At 45.0% G+C, this 22,500-nt stretch overlaps 1 protein-coding gene across 1 annotated transcript in view; it reads right to left on the bottom strand.

The window, feature by feature from the left end:
• LOC135090356 (neuropilin and tolloid-like protein 2) overlaps nucleotides 1-22,500 on the bottom strand; it is a 194,856-nt gene that overhangs the window by 13,305 nt on the left and 159,051 nt on the right. Inside the window, exons 4-6 of the mRNA XM_063987118.1 lie at nucleotides 5,212-5,379; nucleotides 4,465-4,719; nucleotides 1,439-1,599 (exon numbers count right to left, since the gene is read on the bottom strand). Coding sequence (XP_063843188.1) covers nucleotides 1,439-1,599; nucleotides 4,465-4,719; nucleotides 5,212-5,350 — 555 coding nt within the window. The 5' untranslated portion in view covers nucleotides 5,351-5,379. The remainder of the gene's footprint in view (nucleotides 1-1,438; nucleotides 1,600-4,464; nucleotides 4,720-5,211; nucleotides 5,380-22,500) is intronic.

The following is a 22,500-nucleotide window of genomic DNA, read 5'->3' as shown; positions in this document are numbered from 1 at the left end:
TCATCACTACCACGGAACAACCTGAGGCTCGCACACACCGCTGTACTAACAACCATATTCTCAAACTTTTCATCTCCGCATCTCCACTACACTCAAAAGCCTCTAGTTGTAGCTACATGGGTTTTTAAGGGTGTTTTTATGGTTCTAGTGGCAGATTAACAAGATTTCTATATTTATACAGGATAAGCACTCTTGAGAACCCGGCTATTCATCTCTGTTGCCTTGAAGAATAGTCATGGTGTGAGAGCAAGGCGTTTCAGAATACAGGCCTCAGTAAAACCCACGCGCTTGTATTACACCGAAAAAAACACACCGATGACAAAAGCTGAAAGAAAACACCATAACTTCGAGGAATAAGCCTAAAGTCAACCAATTACTTCGCTTAAGTCTGACATACCGCCGGCAAAGGTGACTTGTGCTTAGGAGTCGAAAACACCAAACTTGACTGCCGTAAGTACTGGAATGTTCAGAGAGTCCTCGGGTAAACGGACGCGCCGTAGTGGTGGCCCTGAGATACGCCGGGATAAAGCATTTACTTTATTACCTTAGGGACGAAAGGAAACTCTAATTATCGCACTTAACGGATGTGGATTTTTAAAAAGGAGCACCGCACTCCACTTAACACGGACCAGAAAAAAAACTGTAGAACCTCAAGTGTCTTCGAGTTGCTAGTCTTAAGATACGCATCGTTAAGCGTTTAACTGATCATCCCCGCCGCGAAAGAAAACAAATTATCGTAGCTACTAAAGCGAATTCTAAAAAGCAGCTTCGCACTTAACACGAGCAGCAGGAGCCAGTACAGCCTCAGGAATATTAAAACAGCTAGAATAAAGCACTTAATTTATTCCCGCCTCGGGGAGAAGAAACTAAAACTATCCTACTTACAGATGTGAATTATAAAAAGCAGCACCGCACTCAGTTGTCTCAGAGCTGCTAGTTTTGAGATACGAGGAGGTAAAGCACTTCACTTATTCCCTCCTCGGTGAAAAGAAAGTCAAATTGTCGTAGTTTACTGAAGCGAACTCTAAAAAAAAAAAAAAAAAAAATAAGCGGCATCACCCTTAAGCCGCAAGAAACTGTAGAGGCTCAGGAATCTAAAAGCTGAGGGAGAAAGTGTGTGTGTGTATGTGTGAGTGTGTGTGTGTGTGTTCTTTTCTTTTGACGAGGAAACAGAGCACAGATTAGCTTCTTAACAGGCATTTCCCCCCCCCCCTCCATCTGCGCGGGAGGTACGAGCAGCAGTCAAGCCCATTACGGCCCCGCCCTCATTAGGAACAAAACCTTAACTCCAACACTCGACGCGGCGCTATTATGGAGGCCTTGGGTGAGGATCGAGGCGGTGACTGTTATTGCTCTCTCTCTCTCATCACAACCTAACCGTGTCAAGTCAAGAAAATCCAACCAATCACTAACCACCACCAGCCTGCCTTCGCCTCACCTTCTCGTTGGGCTTGACTTTGACGACCCACGTGCAATCTATGGGATGGTTGTAGGTGATGGTGTAGTTCAGCCGCTCCTCAGTGATGTTGTCGTGGGAGATGAGCCCCTGCATGCCCGACATCTCGAATTCACACTGCGGCTCCTCTGGTTGTAGCGGTTCTGTTGGGGAGTGGGGGGGAAAGATAAAAGGGGTTATTTATTTATTTATTTATTTTTATGTGTGGGGTTCTGGTCAAGGGCAACATAGTATAAAGGAATAAAGAAAGGCCTAGTGAAGGTGCCAGTCCACAAAGAAAACAGGAAGGGGTTCAAAAATTGCTGGTGTGTTTGCCCTTATTTATTTATTTATCTATTTTTTTTTTTTCATGTATAGGAGTTCTGGTCAAGGGCGAAATGTAAAAAAAAGAAAAAAAAAATCATACAATGGCAAAAACAAGTGACATAAAAGGAAAAAAAAGTTCACTAAAGGTGCCAATCTCTAATGAAGACCTATAAAGTATTCCATATTTATTTGCGTCTTGAAACTTCCCCTTATTTATTTTTCATGTTAGAGGTGCTTTTGGCCAAGGGTAAAACAAGGGAGGGGGGGCCAAGGGTAAAGTGGGGGGGGGGCTTAGTGAAGGTGCCAGTTCCTAAACAAGACCTATAAAGTAGTCTAACTTTATTTTTCCTGAGACCTCTCTCCTGAAAGCGTTGAAGTGTTTGGCAGGAGGAAATATAGAAGCAGACAGGGAGTTCCAGAGTTTATCAATAAAAGCGGTAAAAGACTGAGAATACTGGATGACTTGCATTAGGGAGTTGGACAGAATAAGGGTGAGAGAAAGCAGAAAGCCCTGTGACGGACCTGCCTTTTTCTTCATGGTGTTTACTGCGCTATACACCACTGGAAGGAATTGTAGTGCATCCACGCCACGAACACAATCACTCTTCACCACAAGTACCGCGCAACTCGCTCACAACATTACAATTGTCCTTTTGTCTTTATTGTAGATAAACTGTATTCGGCCACTTTCTATTCCTCAAGCCTTAAGTACATAAAGTAACGCATGGCCAAGGTTTCATTTATAAGACAAATTTAGTGGACAATACAAAAAGACGTCAAAGAAAACGGGCAGGGTGGTCAGCAAGACACTCATGGGGGGAGGAGTCAAAATGGCATTTACACAAGAGAGCAAAATCATACTGTTTGCGCCACACTTGAGTTATCAGGAAATGGAACTAAGCTGCTGTCGGTGCACTCGTTTGATTCGTGTGGGAGGAGCCAGCAGGAACCAGTGCTCCTTGATCTCCACGTTTCACTGCCTGGGGAGCGTGACAGTGATGTATGAAGACGACGTGAAGGTGGACAGGTGTTGTTCAGCCGGGCTTGTAATCTGGTGAGCCGAGGGATCTTCAAATGTTTTTTTTTTTTTTTTATGATTCTAGCGATAGATTAACAAGGATTCCGCACCATCAAACAGGAGAACACCCACCTGACCAACGACCTCCGTGGGCTCTGCGTTTGAGAAGAAGCGAAGGTGGACGTATCAGCAAAAAACATTCTCATCACTCCAGAAAGATGAGTTTAATCAAGTAAGCGAATGAACGAATGAGTGAAGGTTGCAGGTGTTGGCAGTGTTCCATCAGAATGACACGTAATGCGAAGATGACGAGTGTGTGACGCGCCCCATCACCACCACCACCAGCACCACCACCACCATCACAAACACCAGATATATCAGAACTCCTGTGATCCATGATTGCAGGCTAGGTTACGCTTATAGACAGGTACTGGTAAAGTGACTCACGCACTCAACATTATGCATTCAAAGGCACGGGTACTGAAGGCATTTCTTTCTCACTGACCACTTTACTTTCTCACTTTACTGACCACGAAATCTATCTATCTGTCTACTATATACCAGGCCGGCAATCTCACATCGGATGGCACAGACAAGCACACACGCATCGTTCACAGAGTTAGCCCCGTCTGTCGATAAAATATACAAATAAAATATAACATGTAAAACGCATGCAAGTCAAACACAATAAAGCTTTCGTCGTCCCAAGACCGTCACAAGGCAAAAGTCCCATGGCACAATGAGGGCAATCTTAAAAAAAAAAAAAAAAAAAAAAAAAAAAAAAAAAAAAACGAGGAGAAAAACAAGAACAACAGCAGCAGCAACAGCTTAAACAGAAAACTATCATAAACTTCAGGCGTAGGTTTGAAGCATCGAACCTATATAAATGATACGAAACACAGATCGAACCATTTCAACACTTGCTTCGGCACAAACATAATATTTGAGTATTGTACGATATTCGAAGTCCAATATTTTCTAATTACACCGAGACTCATTACACTGCTAAGAAGAAGAAGAAGAAGAAGAAGAAGAAGAAGAAGAAGAAGAAAAACAGACACGGTAATATAAAAAATTCTACATCACACACTGTTTACTATTTACTTCCTGAGAATGAAGTAAACACAACATGCACATCTCAAACTGCTGCGATTCTCTCAACTCACAATGCGCTCTCTCTCTCTCTCTCTCTCTCTCTCTCTCTCTCTCTCTCTCTCTCTCTCTCTCTCTCCCTTTATTTTTCACTCCAGGACGGCCCATAACCCTCAAACAATGCCATTCGCAGGTAAGTGTCAGGTCGTCCAGCACGGCCATCCATTGAAAAGATTCCATTACTCCCCTCACGCCCAAACAAAAGGATGGAACAGCTTACCTACCTACCTACCCTTCACACACACACACACACACACACTCACTGGAACGCAACCTGCTTCTCTTCTCCTTTCCTATGACTTAGTTTCTAGAGAGGAGGAGCAAGACACGTCCGGAACTACAAATGGTAAATTGACTTCCATCTTTGAAATTCTTGCCTAATTTAACTTTTTGGAAGCTAAGAACACACACACACACACACACACACACACACACACACACACACACACACACACACACACACACACACACATAGACACACTACTACTACTACTACTACTACTACTACTACTACTACACACACGTCACTCACCCGGGTTCTTCATGAAGGAGTAGACGGCCCTGAAACCCTTGTACTGGATGTTCTCGTCTGAGGTGAAGCGCAGCCAGAGGTAGCGGCCCTTGGAGGTGATGATCGGCGGGAAGTCCTCGCCGCAGTACTTCCCCTGCAGGTCTGAGTAGCCGTGCGCCCCGTCCCGCACCTCCAGGAAGTCGTACTCACACTTCGGCGACGGTTCCAGGTCGAAGTAGTCCCGGAAGTCAATGCGGATGAAGTAACCGTGCTTGGCTGTCACAGAGAGGAGAGGATGACATTACTGGGAGAAAAGGAAAAGGAAAGTCATTGCAGATGAAGTAACCTAAGCTAACCTAACTTAGCCTAAACATGCTTGGCTGCTATAGAGAGAAGAGGACATTACTGCGAGAAACAAAGGGAACAATACACACATCTTGGTTAATTAGAGAAAAGAAAAGTGAAGTCAATGTGGATGAAGTAACCTAACCTAACATAACCTTAACTAACCATGCTTGGCTGCCATAAATTGAAGAAGAGGACATTACTGGGAGAAACAAAGGTAACAATACACACATTTTGGTTGATAAGAGAAAAGGAAAGTTAATGTGAATGAAGTAACCTAACCTAACCTTTCCTAACTGTGCTTGGCTACCAAAGAGAGAAGAGGACATTACCAGAGAGAAACAAAGGATACAACACACATTTTGGTTAATCCTACGAACACTTTAACAGGTAAGTGAGTGTCTGGACTCTGGGAGTACTTGCCTTCCAGCCGCAGGACACACTCGGTGCTGTTGGGGTAGTTGTTAGGGAAGAGCGGACTGTAGAACTCCATGTCCCCCGTGTTGGGCTGCGAGAAACACGCGCACTTGTCCTCCATGGTTTGGGCGTTACCCTGGATCATGTCTGGCCGGCACTTGTTGTCGTGTTGACCTGCCGGGAGAATACAAGGGGATTAAAGGGGTGTTATGTGAAAAATCTTAGCCTATCAACTCTTTCGAGAAGAGGTTTCAAGACACTTATCCTCCAGGTTTAGACGATCGTTTCTGACTCTGCTTGGGGACTGGCACCTCAGTGGACCTTTTTTTCTTATAATTTTGTTGACCTTGGCCTCCTACATGGAGAAAAAAAAAAAAAAAAAAAAAAAAAAAAAAAAAAAAAAAAAAATATATATATATATATATATATATATATATATATATATATATATATATATATATATATATATATATATATATATATATATATATATATATATATATATATATATATATATATATATATATATATATATAATCAGTGACTTTGGGGGAATCTTTTTTTTTAATCGTGATTCACACAATGAAGACACCAGCAGTGAAATTAATAAATTGGATTGATTTAAGTCCAACCTAACCTACGTATGCAACCCTCGGATGAAAAGGCTAATCTTCAGACCGTGATAATTTGTTTCTGGACAAAAATATGATGCTTTTTTTTTCAAATCAGGATCCACACAATTAAGAAATAAGGAACGAAAATATAGAAATTATTTAATCTCTAAACCTAACCTAACCTTGGAAGAAAACGCTAATGTTATTTCAGTGTTACCTGGAAGAACACTAATGGAAGCGGCACGGACATGAACTTAAGTATTAAAAAAAAAAATAATAAATAATAATAATAATAATAAAAAAAAAAAAAAAAAAAAAAAAACGAGCTAACAACTTGTGTTCTTCGCTCCACAGCCAGCAAGCCAAGACTTTGAAGTCACGTATCCACACACACACACACACACACACACACACACACACACACACACACACACACACACACACACACACACACACACACACACACACACACACACACACACAAAATAAAAAAAATGGAGAATCAATATCATTAATCACTCACGAAGGAGTCTGCACGGCAATCAAACTAAGTGGTCAAAAATAGCGCCATTCCCCCGGGCGATGAGGACACTTGGGGAGGAGGGCAAGAGGGGAGAGGGCGTGAGAAGTGGGCCAACCAGCTCCGGGTGACGCGACATCAATAAGGAGGCGTCACGATACTCGGGTTCTTCATTAACTTGCATGTTCCACTCCCCGGGGCCTTCACAGGTGAGCCGCCACGCAGGTAAGTACATGTACACTCTTGGACATCACCCGAGTAACCTATGTACTTGATTCCAGTGTTAAGGTTCATCTTCAACCCTAAATCCCTTTCATCTAGTAGTCTTACAAAGACTTCGATCTTTTATCTCCTTGTATCATGGGCTTGCAAAATCTGGCAGGTATCGGAATATCAGGCCAGGGGAAATTTCTACAGATTTAGTGATAGTAAAGAAAATGGAAGAAACAAAATGACAAAATGAAAGGTCAGGTCAACACACACACACACACACACACACACACACACACACAAAGATCGTACTACAGAGAGACTGTACTACTGCATAAGTCAAAGGAAATCAAGTGCACGAATCAAAAAGTCAATCAGCTGGACCGTACAAGAATCAGCACATTAACCAGTACCTCGCCTCGCCACACTAAGCAACCGAAGAAGAAAAGACCTTCCACCACCCAAGACACCTGAACCATACAAGAGCCAGCATAATCACTAGTCAACACCTCGCTTTGTCATACTAAGGTGAAAAGACCGATCCATCAGGGCGTGGCACTTCCACTACTCAAGACACGACGAACAGTGCCTCGCCGTGTTTCTCCTCCCCTAAAGGCGCTGGGGACTGTCGTAAGAAGGCAGGGCGGCGCTTCGGCTGCGGCGCCTAACATCGATCGCATCATTACTTGTTGAAACGTACAGCTCTCCAGTGGCAGAAGACGTGTTGCCTTAATTGCGACACACGCCTGCACCTGCCGACCCGCCGCCAGCACGAGTCCGCCAGTAATCCCCGACCACATGATTCACCTGCTTTTCACCGCCGTTCAATAAGCAATTCATTAACCATCCGGACCACGAGCACCGGCCGCCGCCCCGATGCAGCCTCGTCCAATCGGCACAAAGCGGCAGAGACAGGCGGACATGAAGGCTTAAATACACTACAGGAACAGTCTCACGCGGACATGACGGATTAGACATACTACAGTCTCACGCTGTCAGCCATAGACCATAGCGGGAATTGTCAGTATTCAGGAACATTTAACTCTGTCACCATAACTATTTTCAAACGCCACAGAGATGATAGCCGGCTTTTCAAGAGTGTTTCTCCTGTTAAGAATATAGAAATCTTGTTAATCTGTCACTAGAACCATAAAAGATTCATTAAAAATCCGTGTAACTTCAAGTAGAGCATTTTGAAAGTAGAGGAGGTTGTCAAGAATGTTTCTCCTGTTAAAAATTTAGAAATCTTGTTAATCTGTCACTAGAACTATAGAAAATACTCTCAAAACCCGTGTAACTTCAAGAAGAGCCTTTTGAAAGTAGAGGTGCTGGCAGAAGTGTTTAAGAATACGGTACACTGCACGGGTGTTAACTGCTGCATGGGTAGAATGAACATTATTTTCAGTTCCAAAGGCGTGTGAGTGCCAGTGTGATCTCTACACACCCGCTGAGGCCAAGCCAGTGTGTCGCCGTCCGTGCGCTGTATGCCGGAGGTGAGTGGCAGGTGTGGCGCGTAACAGGTTTGGCCAGGTGGAGCGTGTGTGTCCGTCAAGGGTGTTTAGGAGGATGACACACCACCACCACCACCACCACCACGTGTTTAAACAAAGCGACTCGCCAACTTACTCATGTGCAGGGCAAGTTAGTACGTAGTAGTAGTAGTAGTAGTAGTAGTAGTAGTAGTAGTAGTAGTAGTAGTAGTAGTAGTAGTAGAAGAAGAAGAAGAAGAAGAAGAAGAAGAAGAAGAAGAAGAAGAAGAAGAAGAAGAAGAAGAAGAAGAAGAAGAAGAAGAAGAAGAAGAAGAAGAAGAAGAAGAAGAAACAACAACAACAACAACAACAACAACAACAACAACAACAACAATAACAACAACAAACAACAGAAAGAAGAGGAAGTAGTAGTAGTAGTAGTAGTAGTAGTAGTAGTAGTAGTAGTAGTAGTAGTAGTAGTAGTAGTAGTAGTAGCAGCAGCAGCAGCAGCAGCAGCAGCAGCAGCAGCAGCAGCAGCAGCAGCAGCAGCAGCAGCAGCAGTAGTAGTAGTAGTAGTAGTAGTAGTAGTAGTAACAGAGTAGTAGTCGTTTTGCAGTTAAACATTATTGTTGTTGTTGTTGTTGTTGTGATAGTGGCAGTGGTGGCGGCAGCGGCGGCACCAAGAGGCAGCAGTAAAGGAGGCGATGATAATACTGCAGTGAACAGCGGCAGTAACATTAGTGGCGATAATAACACAAGCTAGAAAAGTGGCGAGAGCTGCGATTTTAACAGCTGGCGTGATAGTTATAATTGCGGTGGTGGTGGTGGTTGTGGTGGTGGTGGTTGTGGTGGTGGTGGTGGCTGAGAATACACATTATGAAAGGTGTGAGACCAGCGGGTAGTTGTGGTGGGCGTGTCTGTACTGGGGAGGGTAGGGGGGAGCAGGGGCAAAGGCTGTGGGAAGTGTGATGGGGAGAAAGGCGTATTTCAGTAGTCAGTGGATGGGGGGTGGAAGGAGGTACAGGAGGAGGAGGTAGAAGGATGAAAATTGTGGGTGAAGGAAGTAGAGAAGTAGAGCTGGTGGAATGTTTGCAGTGTTTTGGATTGAAGTGGAGGAGAGGTGAGTAGTGGAGGGAGGTGGAGGTGGTGGAAGGGTTACAGAAATGTGGATAAAGGAAATGCAGAAGAGGGATGGAAGATTTGTTGTGTTTTGGAGTGAAAAAAAAAAGTGGAAAAGAGGGAAGTAAGTCAGTGAAAGCGAAGAAGTGGATGGGTGGATGGAAGTGGAGGAGGAAAAGGATGTCGAAGGATTATAAAAGCGGATAAATGAAGTGGAGGATTCGCATTATTGTGAACTGAAGAAGTGGAGATGAATGGAAGGGAGGGGTGGATGATCTGCAAAGTTATAAATGGAGGTGGAAGCGATAGAGGCACAGGGATGGAGGGCGTGAGGAGTGACTAAGAGAGGGTTCGAGGTGGAGGAGGTGGAGGCGTGTGGAAGGCGAGCCATTATAGGTGTAGTGATAGCGTGAAAATTTTTTGAGGAGCGAGCGCTTCCATCTGGGGAGAGCATATGATTAAGTTTTCATCATCTGAGGAGGGAAGAAAGAGAAGAGAAGGGAGGGGGAAAGAGGGAAAGAAATATGAGAAAGGAGGGGGGGAAAGGAAGGACGTGGAGGAGGAGGAGAGAAGGATGAGATATGAATGAGGGAACGAGATGACCTACTAAACTCTTCTTCTTCCTCATCCTCCTCCTCCTCCTCACACTACCATCCTCTTAACCAGATTATTTCGTGGTCGATGAAAAAAACAATTAATCGTCGGCCGTGTTCCGCAGTTCCATTATACCCTCAGCTAACTTTGCTCCCGCAGCCTCCCCCTTCCCCCGTCACCCCTCTCCCCCTCTCCGCCCTCGTCCCCTCATCCCTGGCGGCTTCATTAGCTTAATTAGGAGCTGAGGTGATAATTAACACGTGCGGTATTAAATCAGGTCCGCGCGCCACGATACATCATGACTTAACGCGCGTTGTGTCCATTAATGCGCCCAATTACTTCATTCTCATTAACTACACGAGGATGAACACCCACCTTGGACACCTGCTGAATCCCCCCTCCTCCCCTCCTCTCTCTCTCTCTCTCTCTCTCTCTCTCTCTCTCTCTCTCTCTCTCTCTCTCTCTCTCTCTGCTTCTCTACCTCTCCCCCCTTCTTCCATTCGCTTATTCTCTCTCCCTCTCTGCTTCCAAATTCTCCATCTCCCTTCCTCCCTCTCTTTACAGGTAATTCCTCTCTTTTCCCTTCATCCTTTCCTACACGTAATTTCTGCCTGTCTCCCTCCCTCCCTCCCTGAACTCCCTTCCCTCCTCTAACTACCAAAACAAGATGTCGGATTCTCGCTGATCGATCAAAACACGAGTAAGTGAATTAGTGACCAGGAGACACCGCCAACTTGCCTCAACTCGCCTCTCCTCTCACACGATGGAGGGACGTGGCGTGGTGTGGAGTCGTGGTGTTTTGGTGCTCTTGTTTAAGTATTGTTTCTTTTCTCCTAACACTCTTGACCACCACTCTTGTCTTATCCCTACTGTCCGTATTCAAACATCCCTTCCTTCTCTCCACAGCTTAATTACTTGGCCAATACCTCAGTTTAACTTCAACTACCGCCCAGTTGCCTTGTCCCTGCTGGTATCCTCTTTCCTTCCTTCTCCCATGCACATTCAACCACCACCACCACCACCACCACCACAACCTCACGCCTTCATAACCTGCCTTGTTTTTCCTTGTACAAAAAATGAAAGAGTGTGGTGTGGTATCCTTGGAAGTGTCCTTATCTATTCATACCTTCCCTCTCCTACCACATTCCCTCTTTGTCTTGTCGTTCCTTGAGGTTTGGTGCCTTGATGTCTTAATGTCCTAGAGTACCTGGTTCCTTTGTTTAAGCTTCCCTTCCCTCTCCCTTCCTCCTAACATACTCTCTCGATCACCACATTGCGTATAATTTGTTTTGTTTTTCCTTAAGGTGCGGTGTCATTATGTCCTAGAGTACCTGGTTCCTTTGTTTAAGCTTCCCTTCCCTCTCCCTCCTAACGCACTCTCGACCACTACATCGCCTATTATTTGTCTTGTCTTTCCTTGAAGTGCGGTGTCCTAGTGTCCCTGTTTAAGCTTCTCTTTCCTCTCCCTTCCTGCTAGCGCACTCCCTCGGCCACCACCTCACGCCTAACCCCAAGCTACACTTATCTTGCCGGTGCAGGCTCGCGCGGCGGCATAAACAAGGAGGATGGGAGGGGGCTGGGGTGCTGACGGGGGCAGGGAGGGAGGCCGGCAGTCACCAGGCCACTCACACACCACCACTCACCGCCCCAACAGCCTCTTCCCGCCGATTAGACTCACCACGGAGAACACGCACCGCGATGGTATTACCCGCTCCTCCTGGTCCTCCCTCCCGCCCCGGCCCTCCCGCTATTGGATGCACCCACGGACGTCTCCCGCAATGACGCCGTTTAGTCAGTCTGAGTGGCTCTCATTCGGGGGAGGAATAAGGTATTAATCGGAGACACTTCAGGTGGAAATCTTTGCGCATGCGTGGAAGTGCGTGTGTGTGTTAATTTTGCCTTATTGTTCTGTCTTGTTTTGTTCAGGTGCAGGTTAGGTTAAATTAGATCAAATTAGGTTACTGTTTGGGTTAGGTTTGCTTAGGTTATTAGTGCTGTTAAGTTAGATTAGGTTACTAGTGGTTAAGTTAGGTCGTTAGGTTATTGTTTGGGTTAGGTTTGGTTTGGTTAGGTTAGAACATAAAGTTGATTTAGGTTAGGTTATTGTTTAATCTCTCTCTCTCTCTCTCTCTCTCTCTCTCTCTCTCTCTCTCTCTCTCTCTCTCTCTTTCAGCTGCTCATAACACCGGCAAAAACCAGAGTTGAATAATTGCTCCAGATAATGTAAATGCTCCCACGACGAAAAAATGTTGGTTAATTAAAAGTGAGATGACTGGTGGTGGCGGAGGGAAGCTTTCGGGGGGGGGGGAGAGAGGGAGAGGGGAGTCGAGAGGAAGGGGGATTGGCCACGTGGCAGGGGGCGGGGGGCTCCAGTAATAGTCATCTTTATAATAATATCGGTAATGGCGGCTATTTCGATGACAGAGGTGGTGCTTGGCTTTGTTGATGCTTGTGTCCTTTTGTGTTTTTGTCTCTCCCTCTCGTACGGCGCGTCATTATTCGCTGCCGCACTGTGCATCTTGTGAAGTGGGACTCGATAGGGCGAACACTCGAGCGCGGTTGTTCTCAAGTCGTTACACTGTATATGGTGAGGTAATTCTTCTGTGCTACATTATATTATTTCGTAAACTGGGGTTCAAAAGGGGCGAACACTTGGATACAATGATTCTGTAGCCATTATTCTTTGCTGCCATGTGCATCTCGTCAATTGGAACTCAAATGTATGAATATTCGAGTGCTATAACGCCGTACAACGCTGGGTTATCTCGTGCAGTGGGAATGAAGTGTAGAGTGTGTTGTATTTCTCTCGGACACTGTACCTCGATGTCTGGTAAAAAAAAAAAAAAAAAAAAAAAAAAAAAAAAAAAAAAAAAAAAAAAGGCACGTTCTCGTACAAATTATCGTTCTCGACAACACCCAATATGTCGTACAGTGGAGTGAAGTGTCGTAGCATGTTGTGTTTCTTTAGTACACCATCTCGTTGGGTTACACTTTTTTTTAGGTTACACTTCTTCACAACACTTTATCTAGAGTGCAAACAAAACGTACTAGTGTTTTGTGATTCATACCCCTCTAGAACACTGTATGTCGTTCACTGAATAAACATATAGGTCGTAATCCTCCATAGCACTGTCTATTCCGGAAAGTGAGATTGAAAAGGGAATTATGATCCGAATCGCCTTAAATTCTAACATCCCCTTACGGTGAGCACGCCTGAAGGGCTGGGGAGGAGCTGGGCAGGAGGAGTAAGACCACGAAGACTGGCTGGCTGTATGGCTGGATGGCTGACTGGGTGATTGGATGGATGAATGGCTGGATGGCCGGTGAGTTCGTTGGTTGGGTAGCTGGCTGAGTGAATGGTGGCTGGCTGGCTGGCTGGCTGGCTGTATAGATGGCTGAGTGGATTGCTGGTTGGCTGTATAACTAGCTGGTTGGTTAACTGGCTGAGTGGATGGCTTGTTGGCTGGGTGGGTAGCTAGGTGGCTGAGTGGATGGCTGGGTGGCTGGTGGGCTGACCGAGTTTACACATCATTACTGACGGGGCCGCCGCCTCGCCTCGATGGCTCTGATTCATGTTATGGTGACTCCAGCGCGGAGTGCGACGGAGGGGAAGACCCGCTTGTTACGCCGCGACGAGGAGGACACGTCATTTGCCTCACGCTTCAGCGGTTTTGTGTCTCTCCTTTCTAACGATTTTGTGTGAAGACTGAGGAAGGAAGGGCCTGACGAAATGCTATGGGACTAAAAGAGTTTAACAAAAAAAAAACGGGTGCTGCAATACGCCATCAGGCCTACACGTGACAGTGCTTGTACTAAACATGCTTACCTATTTTCACGTCATTCCCATCTATAAATTTATCTAATCTTTTTAAAACTTCTTAATAAGTCGCCACTAACAACCTGATTACTGAGTTTATTCCATTCATCTACAACTATTTGAGAACCAGTTTCTTTCTATCCCTTATTTCTCTAAACCTATAATCAAACTTGAACCCGTTATTTTTTGACTACCCTGATTACCAACCCTGAGGATTTTCTTTATGTCAGCCTTCCCTTATTTTCTTATGCTCTTATGCCACTTCAAGCAGTCCATGTTCCTGTACACCACCTGCCTGGCGAGCCGCGACCTGGAAGAGTGGCGGTGAGCTGGCTGGCTGGCTGGCTGGCTGGGAGTCACGCGTGGGTGTCACCATTTCAGAGTCCTGGCACGCCCTGCACCCTCCGCTGACTTCCCCAGAAATTCTCAACTGACAAGCCTTAATCTGTGCCTAAGCCTGCCCAGCCTAAGCAGCACTGCGGCCGCTGGTGTGTGCTGTGGCTGGAGGTGCGGCGGCCTAATTATCCTGGTCGCTGCTGCACAACGTTTAACGATCAGAATTTAATTTCATTTTTCTTATAAAGAGAAGGGAAATTAATTAACTGCGACACACTAATTACATATTATGAAAACACCCAAAGCTCGCCGCCGCCGCCGCCGCCGCCGCCGCCGCCGCCGCCTCGTCACCCCGGGCTCTCAACGCAGACCAGATGTGGGTTTGCCCTTTTGTCTGTCACACAATATTTTCATAGCAGAGTGTTGCCACCTACACGCCCCTCGCAAGGCCCTCACCCGTGCGCTGCCCTTCCCTCCCTTCCTTCCTCTCCTCCTTGGCTGCCGCGCCGCCTGCCAAGATTGTTCCGTGACATGTGTTTTATAATAAATTCACTTTGTTCACTGTGTTAATGCGAGTGTGCAGACGACAGGTGGCGGGGATGCTGCTCGCCCGCCACGTCACCTGCCGCGCGCCCTCGCACCTCCAAATGCTAAGTAATTTGACAATATGTTCGCGCGGCTGTTTCACTCCGTCGCCTGAATGAGGAGCACAAATACAGGCGCCTCTCCAGCAGACTGAGCCTAGGTGATGTGTGGCGGCGCCTTCTCCTTCTCTCCCCTGGCCTGCCCCTTGTGCCGCTCCTGCCATCACACGGGGCCTCATACGTGGAGTGTTCTGTCTTGGAATGGATGGTGCTGGGTACTATATGCGTAAAACAAGCAAGTTCTGGACTAGGCTATTGATAATGATGTATTTTATTTAGGTTAAGTGAATGTATTTTTGTCATGTTTATTTGGTTATGTAATGTATTATGTGACTTTTAGATGCCAGCAATATGATATTAATTAGTGAATTAATCGATCAATCATACTTTTAATCCATCCATCCGTCCACTCATCTGTCTCCATATCTATCTATCTCTCTATCTGTAAAGCATCTAAAGAATAATAACATGCATTCTAAGCCAAGATCAGTGACGCTACTCTGTCCTCTAATTCAACACGTGTAAACTGATGTCACGACTTCCCTTGTAAATTCCAACTTACCACGCAAAAGTATACCTAGTCCACTACTCAGAACACTGTACATACAAACTGCCATCAAATATCCTTTCCTCAAGTTCCCTGACATAAAACACATAAGAAAGATAAGTTGCAGTGATTTTTAAATGTAATCAATATATGCAACTTTTTTTTTTTTTTTTTTTCCAGGCTAGATGGTTTATGAGTGCGTGCATTACCGAGCCGCTGCACGTGATGAGTCTGTTCCAGTGTGTCATCATTCTCGTGAGTGATACGGGAGATTAGCCAGAAGCGAGGGGTGAGATTTTTGACGCTGCGAGGAGACGTGGCGGGGGAAGGAAGGAGGACGGTCATTTTGGGTATCCATCCGGCACTCTTCGTTGTTGCTGATGGAAATGTTGATTATTCTCCTCCTCCACCTACTATTATTACTATTTTAACTACAACTATTACCAGTATTATCATTAGTCACGTTTTAAATGTTGTTGCTGTTGTTGTTATCGTTCATATTATCATCATTGTCCGAAAAAAACAACAAAAAAACAAAAAAACTCTACGTTATGAAAGAACTAGCCAACCACATACCAAGTAAATGTATGTACGTTGAGAAATTAGATGATAAATAAATGTATCCTGGGCATTAATATTATCAATACTATCATGCACACACACACGCACATTTTCAGCACATTACATATTCACTCTGGGCACAGTAATAATCCCAGCGCCGCCTCCCAAACACCACACTGGAGACTTTCACCGAGACTTTCTAACTTTGCACGATTACTGCATTGCGTTTGGCTTCCTGTCTCACTGTGGGATGCCAATAGAATGCCACGGTATTATTGTTATTGTCGTTGTTGTTGTTGCTGTTGTTGTTGTTGTTGTTGTTGTTGTTGTTGTTATTATTATTATTATTATTATTATTATTATTATTATTATTATTACTATTATTATTATTATTATTAGTAGTAGTAGTAGTAGTAGTAGTAGCAGCAGTAGTAGTAGTAGTAGTAGTAGTAGTAGTAGTAGTATTCCATCACCATCATCATCACCATTATCAAAGCGAGGTAAGAACACTATTATCATCATCATTACAACCATTATTATTATCACCATTATAATATTACTGCTTCTATTAACTTCTACTACTACTACTACTACTACTACTACTACTACTACGTACTAATACAATTACGCACTAATACTACTACTAGTCCTATTACTACAACAACTACAATTACTACCACTTATATGTTCCACGACCACCACCACCACCAACACTACTGCTATACTACTACAAGCCCCACCACCTCCACCACCATCACCACCACCACAACATCCAAACACCCAAACCAGTACGAACACACAAACACACCCAATTTATCCTGACTCCCAAGCCTTCCCTATCACCCTTCTTTACCCTCCCCAGCGGCGGTAAGTTGGCAGTACCTTCAATACGGCGATACGGGGAGGGCGGAACACCTGGTTGTGGGGGGGTAGGGCAGGGATGGGGAGCCAACCTTTACCTGCTTGTGGGGGGTGGTGTATATCTAGGTGGGTTCCGATATTGAAGGTGCAGGCGATGGTAACGTGTGTGTGTGTGTGTGTGTGTGTGTGTGTGTGTGTGTGTGTGTGTGTGTGTGTGTGTGTGTGTGTGTGTGTGTGTGTGTGTGTGTGTGTGTGTGTGTGTGTGTGTGTGTGTGTGTGTGTGTGTGTGGTGGGGACGAGAATATGCGAGGATGGGATAGGAAAAAGATGTGATGGGAGGAGAAGAGAAGGTTGATGATGCACAGGAGGAAAAGGAAGGGGAAGGACAGGAAGAATAGGCAGGGAATGGAAATGGGGGGGAAAGAGGAGGTAGGGACGGGAAAGGGAAGGATGTGAAGGGGAGAGGAGGTTGGAGATAGGGAGAGAAAGGGTGCAGAGAAAGTTGGGAATGGAAAAAGGGGAGAAAAAGGAGGTAGGGATGGAAAAGGGAAGGATGTAAAAGCGAGGAAAAAGTTGGGAATGGAGGAGGAAAAAAAAACAAATAGGAAGAATGGGAGAAGATAATGTTGTAGATGGAAGGGAAAAAAAAAGACGGACAGGATGGGGAAGGGAAAGATATGATAGGAGAGAAAGTTGGGAATGAAAATGGAAAACGGAGGAGAGGATAAAGGGGGAAAGAAAGCGTACTGAAGGATGAAGGGAAAGAGGCAGGGGAAAGAGAAGAAAAGGGAAGGGGAGAGGAAAACATGAGGGAAGGATGAGGAAGGGGAAGGAAAAGGAACTAGGAATAGTAAAATAAACAAAAATAAATACAAAACAAACAAGTAAAGAAACCTCTGTCAGCCGTTTATCTGCCATGTATATTTTGAAACCATCGTCATTTTAAGCAAGAGTAGCGACAGGCGAATTCACACCAAAGATTCCCGATAACACAAATATTAAAGAAGATTAGATAAATTTAAGGGCAGCATGACAGATGGATAAGGGAAAGCATGATTTATTTGTTTATTTTGCCTTATTTTTGCCCATTTTTTTTTAACTTGTATATTTATCTATTATTTACTGGGACTGCCACGTGTAGGCCAACTGAATTACGCTCTTAAGTGAAGTAACTAGAAGAGAATCCTGAAAAAAGGCAGTTGCTAGTTTTTTTTTTTTGCCTTCAGTGGTCTTTTTTTTTTTTCTCTCTCTCTCCCTCGTTTTTTTGTCACAGCCAGACCTCCCTCCCAAGAAAGAAAGGAAAGGAAAGTGTGTCCGTGTCCACGTTGTTTTAATGCATATACTAGATCCCGCTGCTCCTGTCGCTGATGTCTGATTTAACGCCGGTGTTGTGCCCGAGAGCAGCCGCCGCTAAATACTGGTCGTGTCCCCTCCCTTCATTTCAATACAGGGCTCACCATTGCCGCCGCCACTGCCACCGCTCTCCGCCGCCCAACTTTTGAACTCCCTCATTCCTGAATAGACCAAAAGAAACTCCGAGGCTTCCAATACTTCAGAACTTTGCCATTTATCACCCAGACACTCTTCCGTAATGATTTATCTCTCTTCTTTGCTAACACGCCATCGTTCTGATCTGAATTATATTACTGGCCTCATAAAGAAAAGTAGGAAAAAGTACAAAATTTCCTTTACTAAGTCAGGTTTGTGAGAGGCCTGACTAATGTTTTCAGCGGCACTCAGTCGTTATCTTAAGCGAGTCGATAGGGATCTTCAGAAGACTGGGTAAATTTATGGATAGGGATGATAGGTGGATATAAGTAGGTATGGTTTACATAAAGGATGCCACGTGTAGGCCTACAGGCTTGTTGCAGCTTACCTTATGTCCTTCTGCTCTTATGAACCATTTTTTATGTGACAGGGACTCTGGCCAAGGGGCAACAACAACAATGGTATTTTCTGTTATGATACTTATTTTTGTTCTCTATCTATTACATTGGGGTCTTCAAATGACAAAAGAAATATAAATCTGGCCACTTATGTAACCTCGTTTTCAAAATTCCACGCCTTTCTTCTCACGGAAAAGGCATGTGTCTATGTGACTAGTGTTCTATTTACTGCAAGCATCAAGAATCCTCGGCTGTAGAGACTTGTCACAATATGAATATTCAAGCCTTATACGTCTTCATGTTTTTAGGGAAAATCTTATGTTTATTCACTAATTTCACAAAACCGGAAGGGATAAGGCATTGCATTCTCAAATATTTCGTCGTCTTACCTCGAGTACATTTAAAAGGCTCTACTGGAACTTACTGGGGTTGTCAAGGGTGCTTTCATGTTTTTCGGAATAGTTTAAGAGTTATGCATCACCAATCCCAAAACTAATCACCAGAACCTGAAAATTAATCTCTGTAGCTTTTAAAGTCTTTATAAGAGCATAAAGTGTTTCTGAACAGAGACCAGACATGCGCAACAGAGAAGTGTCGATACAAAAGAGACGAAAGAATCTGACCCCACAAGTTGATCACGACACAGACATACGTGGAGGACGCGAAGCTTACTGACGTGGGTGACCAATCATGTGGACACAGGATACGGCAGCGGAGGGAGGAGGCCTGTGTTATAGTCCCTGACACTCGCCAATAACAGGGAGGAGGGGCGGGCTTCCTCAGTCGGTAATCGGATCAGCTGATAGCCGGAGATCGAGGCGTCAACACTACACAGGTTGTGGAGCGTTGATCAGTCATGGCGAGGCGATTCCGTCTAGGTAGCTTCTTGTCTCTCTGCACTGCCACTTACTCGTAGCTCTCCGATTGCTTAGCACCGTGTGGACTGTAGAACCAGTGGTATTCAGAGCATTACTGCGGCTCTTGGTCACTATGCCAAGAGTATAAAGCAGTTAGCAAGTCCTTCGAAAGAATGGAGAGAGAGAAAATGCGACCCCATCCAGTGGAGGCAGAGGACGCCAGCCATGCCTCACCCAGGCGGCGCCGCTCCATCACCGAGTCTCCAGTACCAAGAAATACAAGGGAAAGAAATATATTTTCACTTTACATGTAAATTGCACCACGATTTCCGTACTAAAAACATCAGCATCGACACTCTCCGCCAGAATGTATTCTTGATGGAAATCTATTTTCTCAGATCGCTCCTCCTGTCGCCGCCGCCAGCCTGCCACGCCTCGCTGTGCCTCGCCGCGCCTCGCCGCCTCCACACTGACGAGGCTGACAGGTCGGGGCGCCGCCGCTTCGCCCCTCATTTGCATTACGGGCACCACTTTCGCGGCCACAGACCAATTGCCGCCGCCCTTGACACCAGCCTGTCTCTCTCTCTCTCTCTCTCTCTCTCTCTCTCTCTCTCTCTCTCTCTCTCTCTCTCTCTCTCTCTCTCACACACACACACACACACACACACACACACACACACAACAAACACAACAATATCAGTCAGCAAGCAGGTTCATCACGTCCGTACATTTTCAACGATTCAAATTAAGTTCTTTGAAAACACTCACTCACCATTTACAAAAATTCCCCTAATTTTTTCAGCACGTTCTTTTCTTTACTAAATGAGTTAAGGAGGGACCCCTTCAAATTAACTGCCCCGCCATTCACGTAGCGGCGCGCCATACACCAGCCTCATTATGTATTCCCAGTACAGCGCCGCTAGGGGGGGAAGGTGAGAGGGGGGCCTGTCCCCTCACCCGTGATTGGGTCACTTTGATACACTGTTCCCTGATTGGACACCCATGCCTCGCCCTGTCCATCGACCCGCCTGTGTGTGTGTGTGTGTGTGTGTGTGTGTGTGTGTGTGTGTGTGTGTGTGTGTGTGTGTGTGTGTGTGTGTGTGTGTGTGTGTGTCCCGGTGATATTTTTTAAAAGGGTACTTTTGTCTACGGTTAAAGGATGGTTGAATAAAAAGGTCTACACAGAAGGTGCTATTCCCGAGAGAGTGTACTCGTAAGTGTTATCCTAAATCTGAAGGCTAAGGTAAAGGGGCACTCTGGCCTAAGGAAACACAAAGGTTATATAAGAATGCCCAGTGAAGGTGCCAGTCCCTAAAGTGTTGTCGAAATGGTTATCCAAAATCTAATAAGTGCCTTGAAACCTCTCTCTTGGAACAGTTGAAGTCATAGACAGGAGGAAATACAGAAGCAGGCAGGGAGTTTCAGATATGAATCTATATTTGAACACCACGCGTCACTAAACGTAATTTTGTTGGTGGGACAAGTGAGTGGGATTGTGGTGGAGTTCTGTCGAAGCGCTGGGGAAATAAGTTCTCTTGCTATATTATGTGTATTATGACCACCAGCACCCAGATGCCCTTTAAACCTGTTGTGCTCTATCGGTTAGGATCCTCGGCAAAAGATGATCTAATACACCCTATCTAATCACCATTCGTAAAATACGTAACAATCCTGCATTAATGGCTAAGTAATATTCATAACTACATTATCCCCCTGAACACCAAACACCAGTACCACATGAAGCAATCCTCCTTCAGGCGACCATTAGCATCTTCATCACTCACTCAGTTCTATCTTCACCTCTTACTCTCTCTCCTTCCTTCCCGACCAGCCCGTGCAATTTTTTGTCCCACTCCTTTCTTTTCCTTTTCGTGCCGTAATCTGAGGCCCAGAGCTCTCCCTTCCTGCCTGCGAATGAGGGTGCTCAGGGTGATGGCGGGCCGCGGGGAGGCTGCCAGTGAAACTAAGTGCTCGGGAAATAGAGAGGAGATGAGGCTCACTTAAAAAATATAGGACTGGGATGACCCGCCCATATTGTGTGTGTGTGTGTGTGTGTGTGTGTGTGTGTGTGTGTGTGTGTGTGTGTGTGTGTGTGTGTGTGTGTGTGTGTGTGTGTGTGTGTGTGTGTGTGTGTGTGTGTGGGTTTCACAAAGAGAGACTTAAAATAATCATAAAACCAAATTGATTAAATAAAAGACTTCACACACACACACACACACACACACACACCTCCTCTCTCCCCCTCTCCTCTCCTCCCTCTTAGCATATGTGCAGTAAGTTATGTCTATTATATTCTTATTCATTCAGCAATCTATCAAAAAGTGAATCAGTCTGTCTAACAATCGCTCCCCAATTATCCAGTGTTTCTTGTCCTCGATAAAATAAGGAGTGTCGGGTGGGACAATGTTGCGTGACGGGGCCGCAAGACTGAAGCGTGAAGCGGACAAGTACAGAAGACTGGTGAATACGAGGCCAGGGACGTGCAAAAGAGAGACTGCGAGACGGCGTGATGTACTATAAAGGGTTACTTCAAAGACGGGTGTGTAATGGGACAAATGGCTTTCTGAAGGGAGTTTTAAAAGTTCCTTGGTGTTGCTAAGACTTATCTTCACGTGATGCCTGGGGGGTAAGTGGTGCAAGGAATATCTAACAACGATAACTTTTTCATACTTTGGCTTAATGAAATTTAAGCACAAGTCATCTGAGTTGAGAATATTTGCATATTCTACACAAACTTCAGCTATGCACAGACTGGAATTCTTGAAAGTTAGTAACCACAAAATAGAGAGTCAAGAAAGTCCCTAGCAAGTCCTGTGTCCTTCCCTCGTGGTCCACAATATGTTCACGGCACAACAACACCCAAGGGGCTTCCTGATCTTGGGTACCGCGACACACCACACACCGCCACCAGTCAAGGCAACTGTAAAAGTCTCAGCGTCCTATATCGATTACTTTTAACAGGCTCTCGTGGCAGTTATCGGAGTTTTCAAGAGGGTCTTCATGATTCTGGTGATAGTTTACAAAATAATTCCGAATATCAACGTGAAGATCTGGTTAAACATTTCTGTGGCCTTTGAAAATTGTCTAGACAAGAGAATAAAGCGTTTAGGAATACGATTCTCCGTTGAAAAGGATGATACCACGAATATACTAGACTGCGCTTCCCTTAATTACGATAAAGTTTTGATTCAATAGACAGGACCAGTTTAGTCAGCACCAATCAGAAACTTATTTATTCATTCGTGTGTTTACGGCGCCAA

The sequence above is a fragment of the Scylla paramamosain genome, chromosome 3 (assembly GCF_035594125.1).
Source record: "Scylla paramamosain isolate STU-SP2022 chromosome 3, ASM3559412v1, whole genome shotgun sequence".
Lineage (NCBI taxonomy): Eukaryota > Metazoa > Arthropoda > Malacostraca > Decapoda > Portunidae > Scylla > Scylla paramamosain.
The sequence above is the reverse complement of the archived record's forward strand: the minus strand, read 5'-3'. Positions and strand labels throughout refer to the sequence as shown.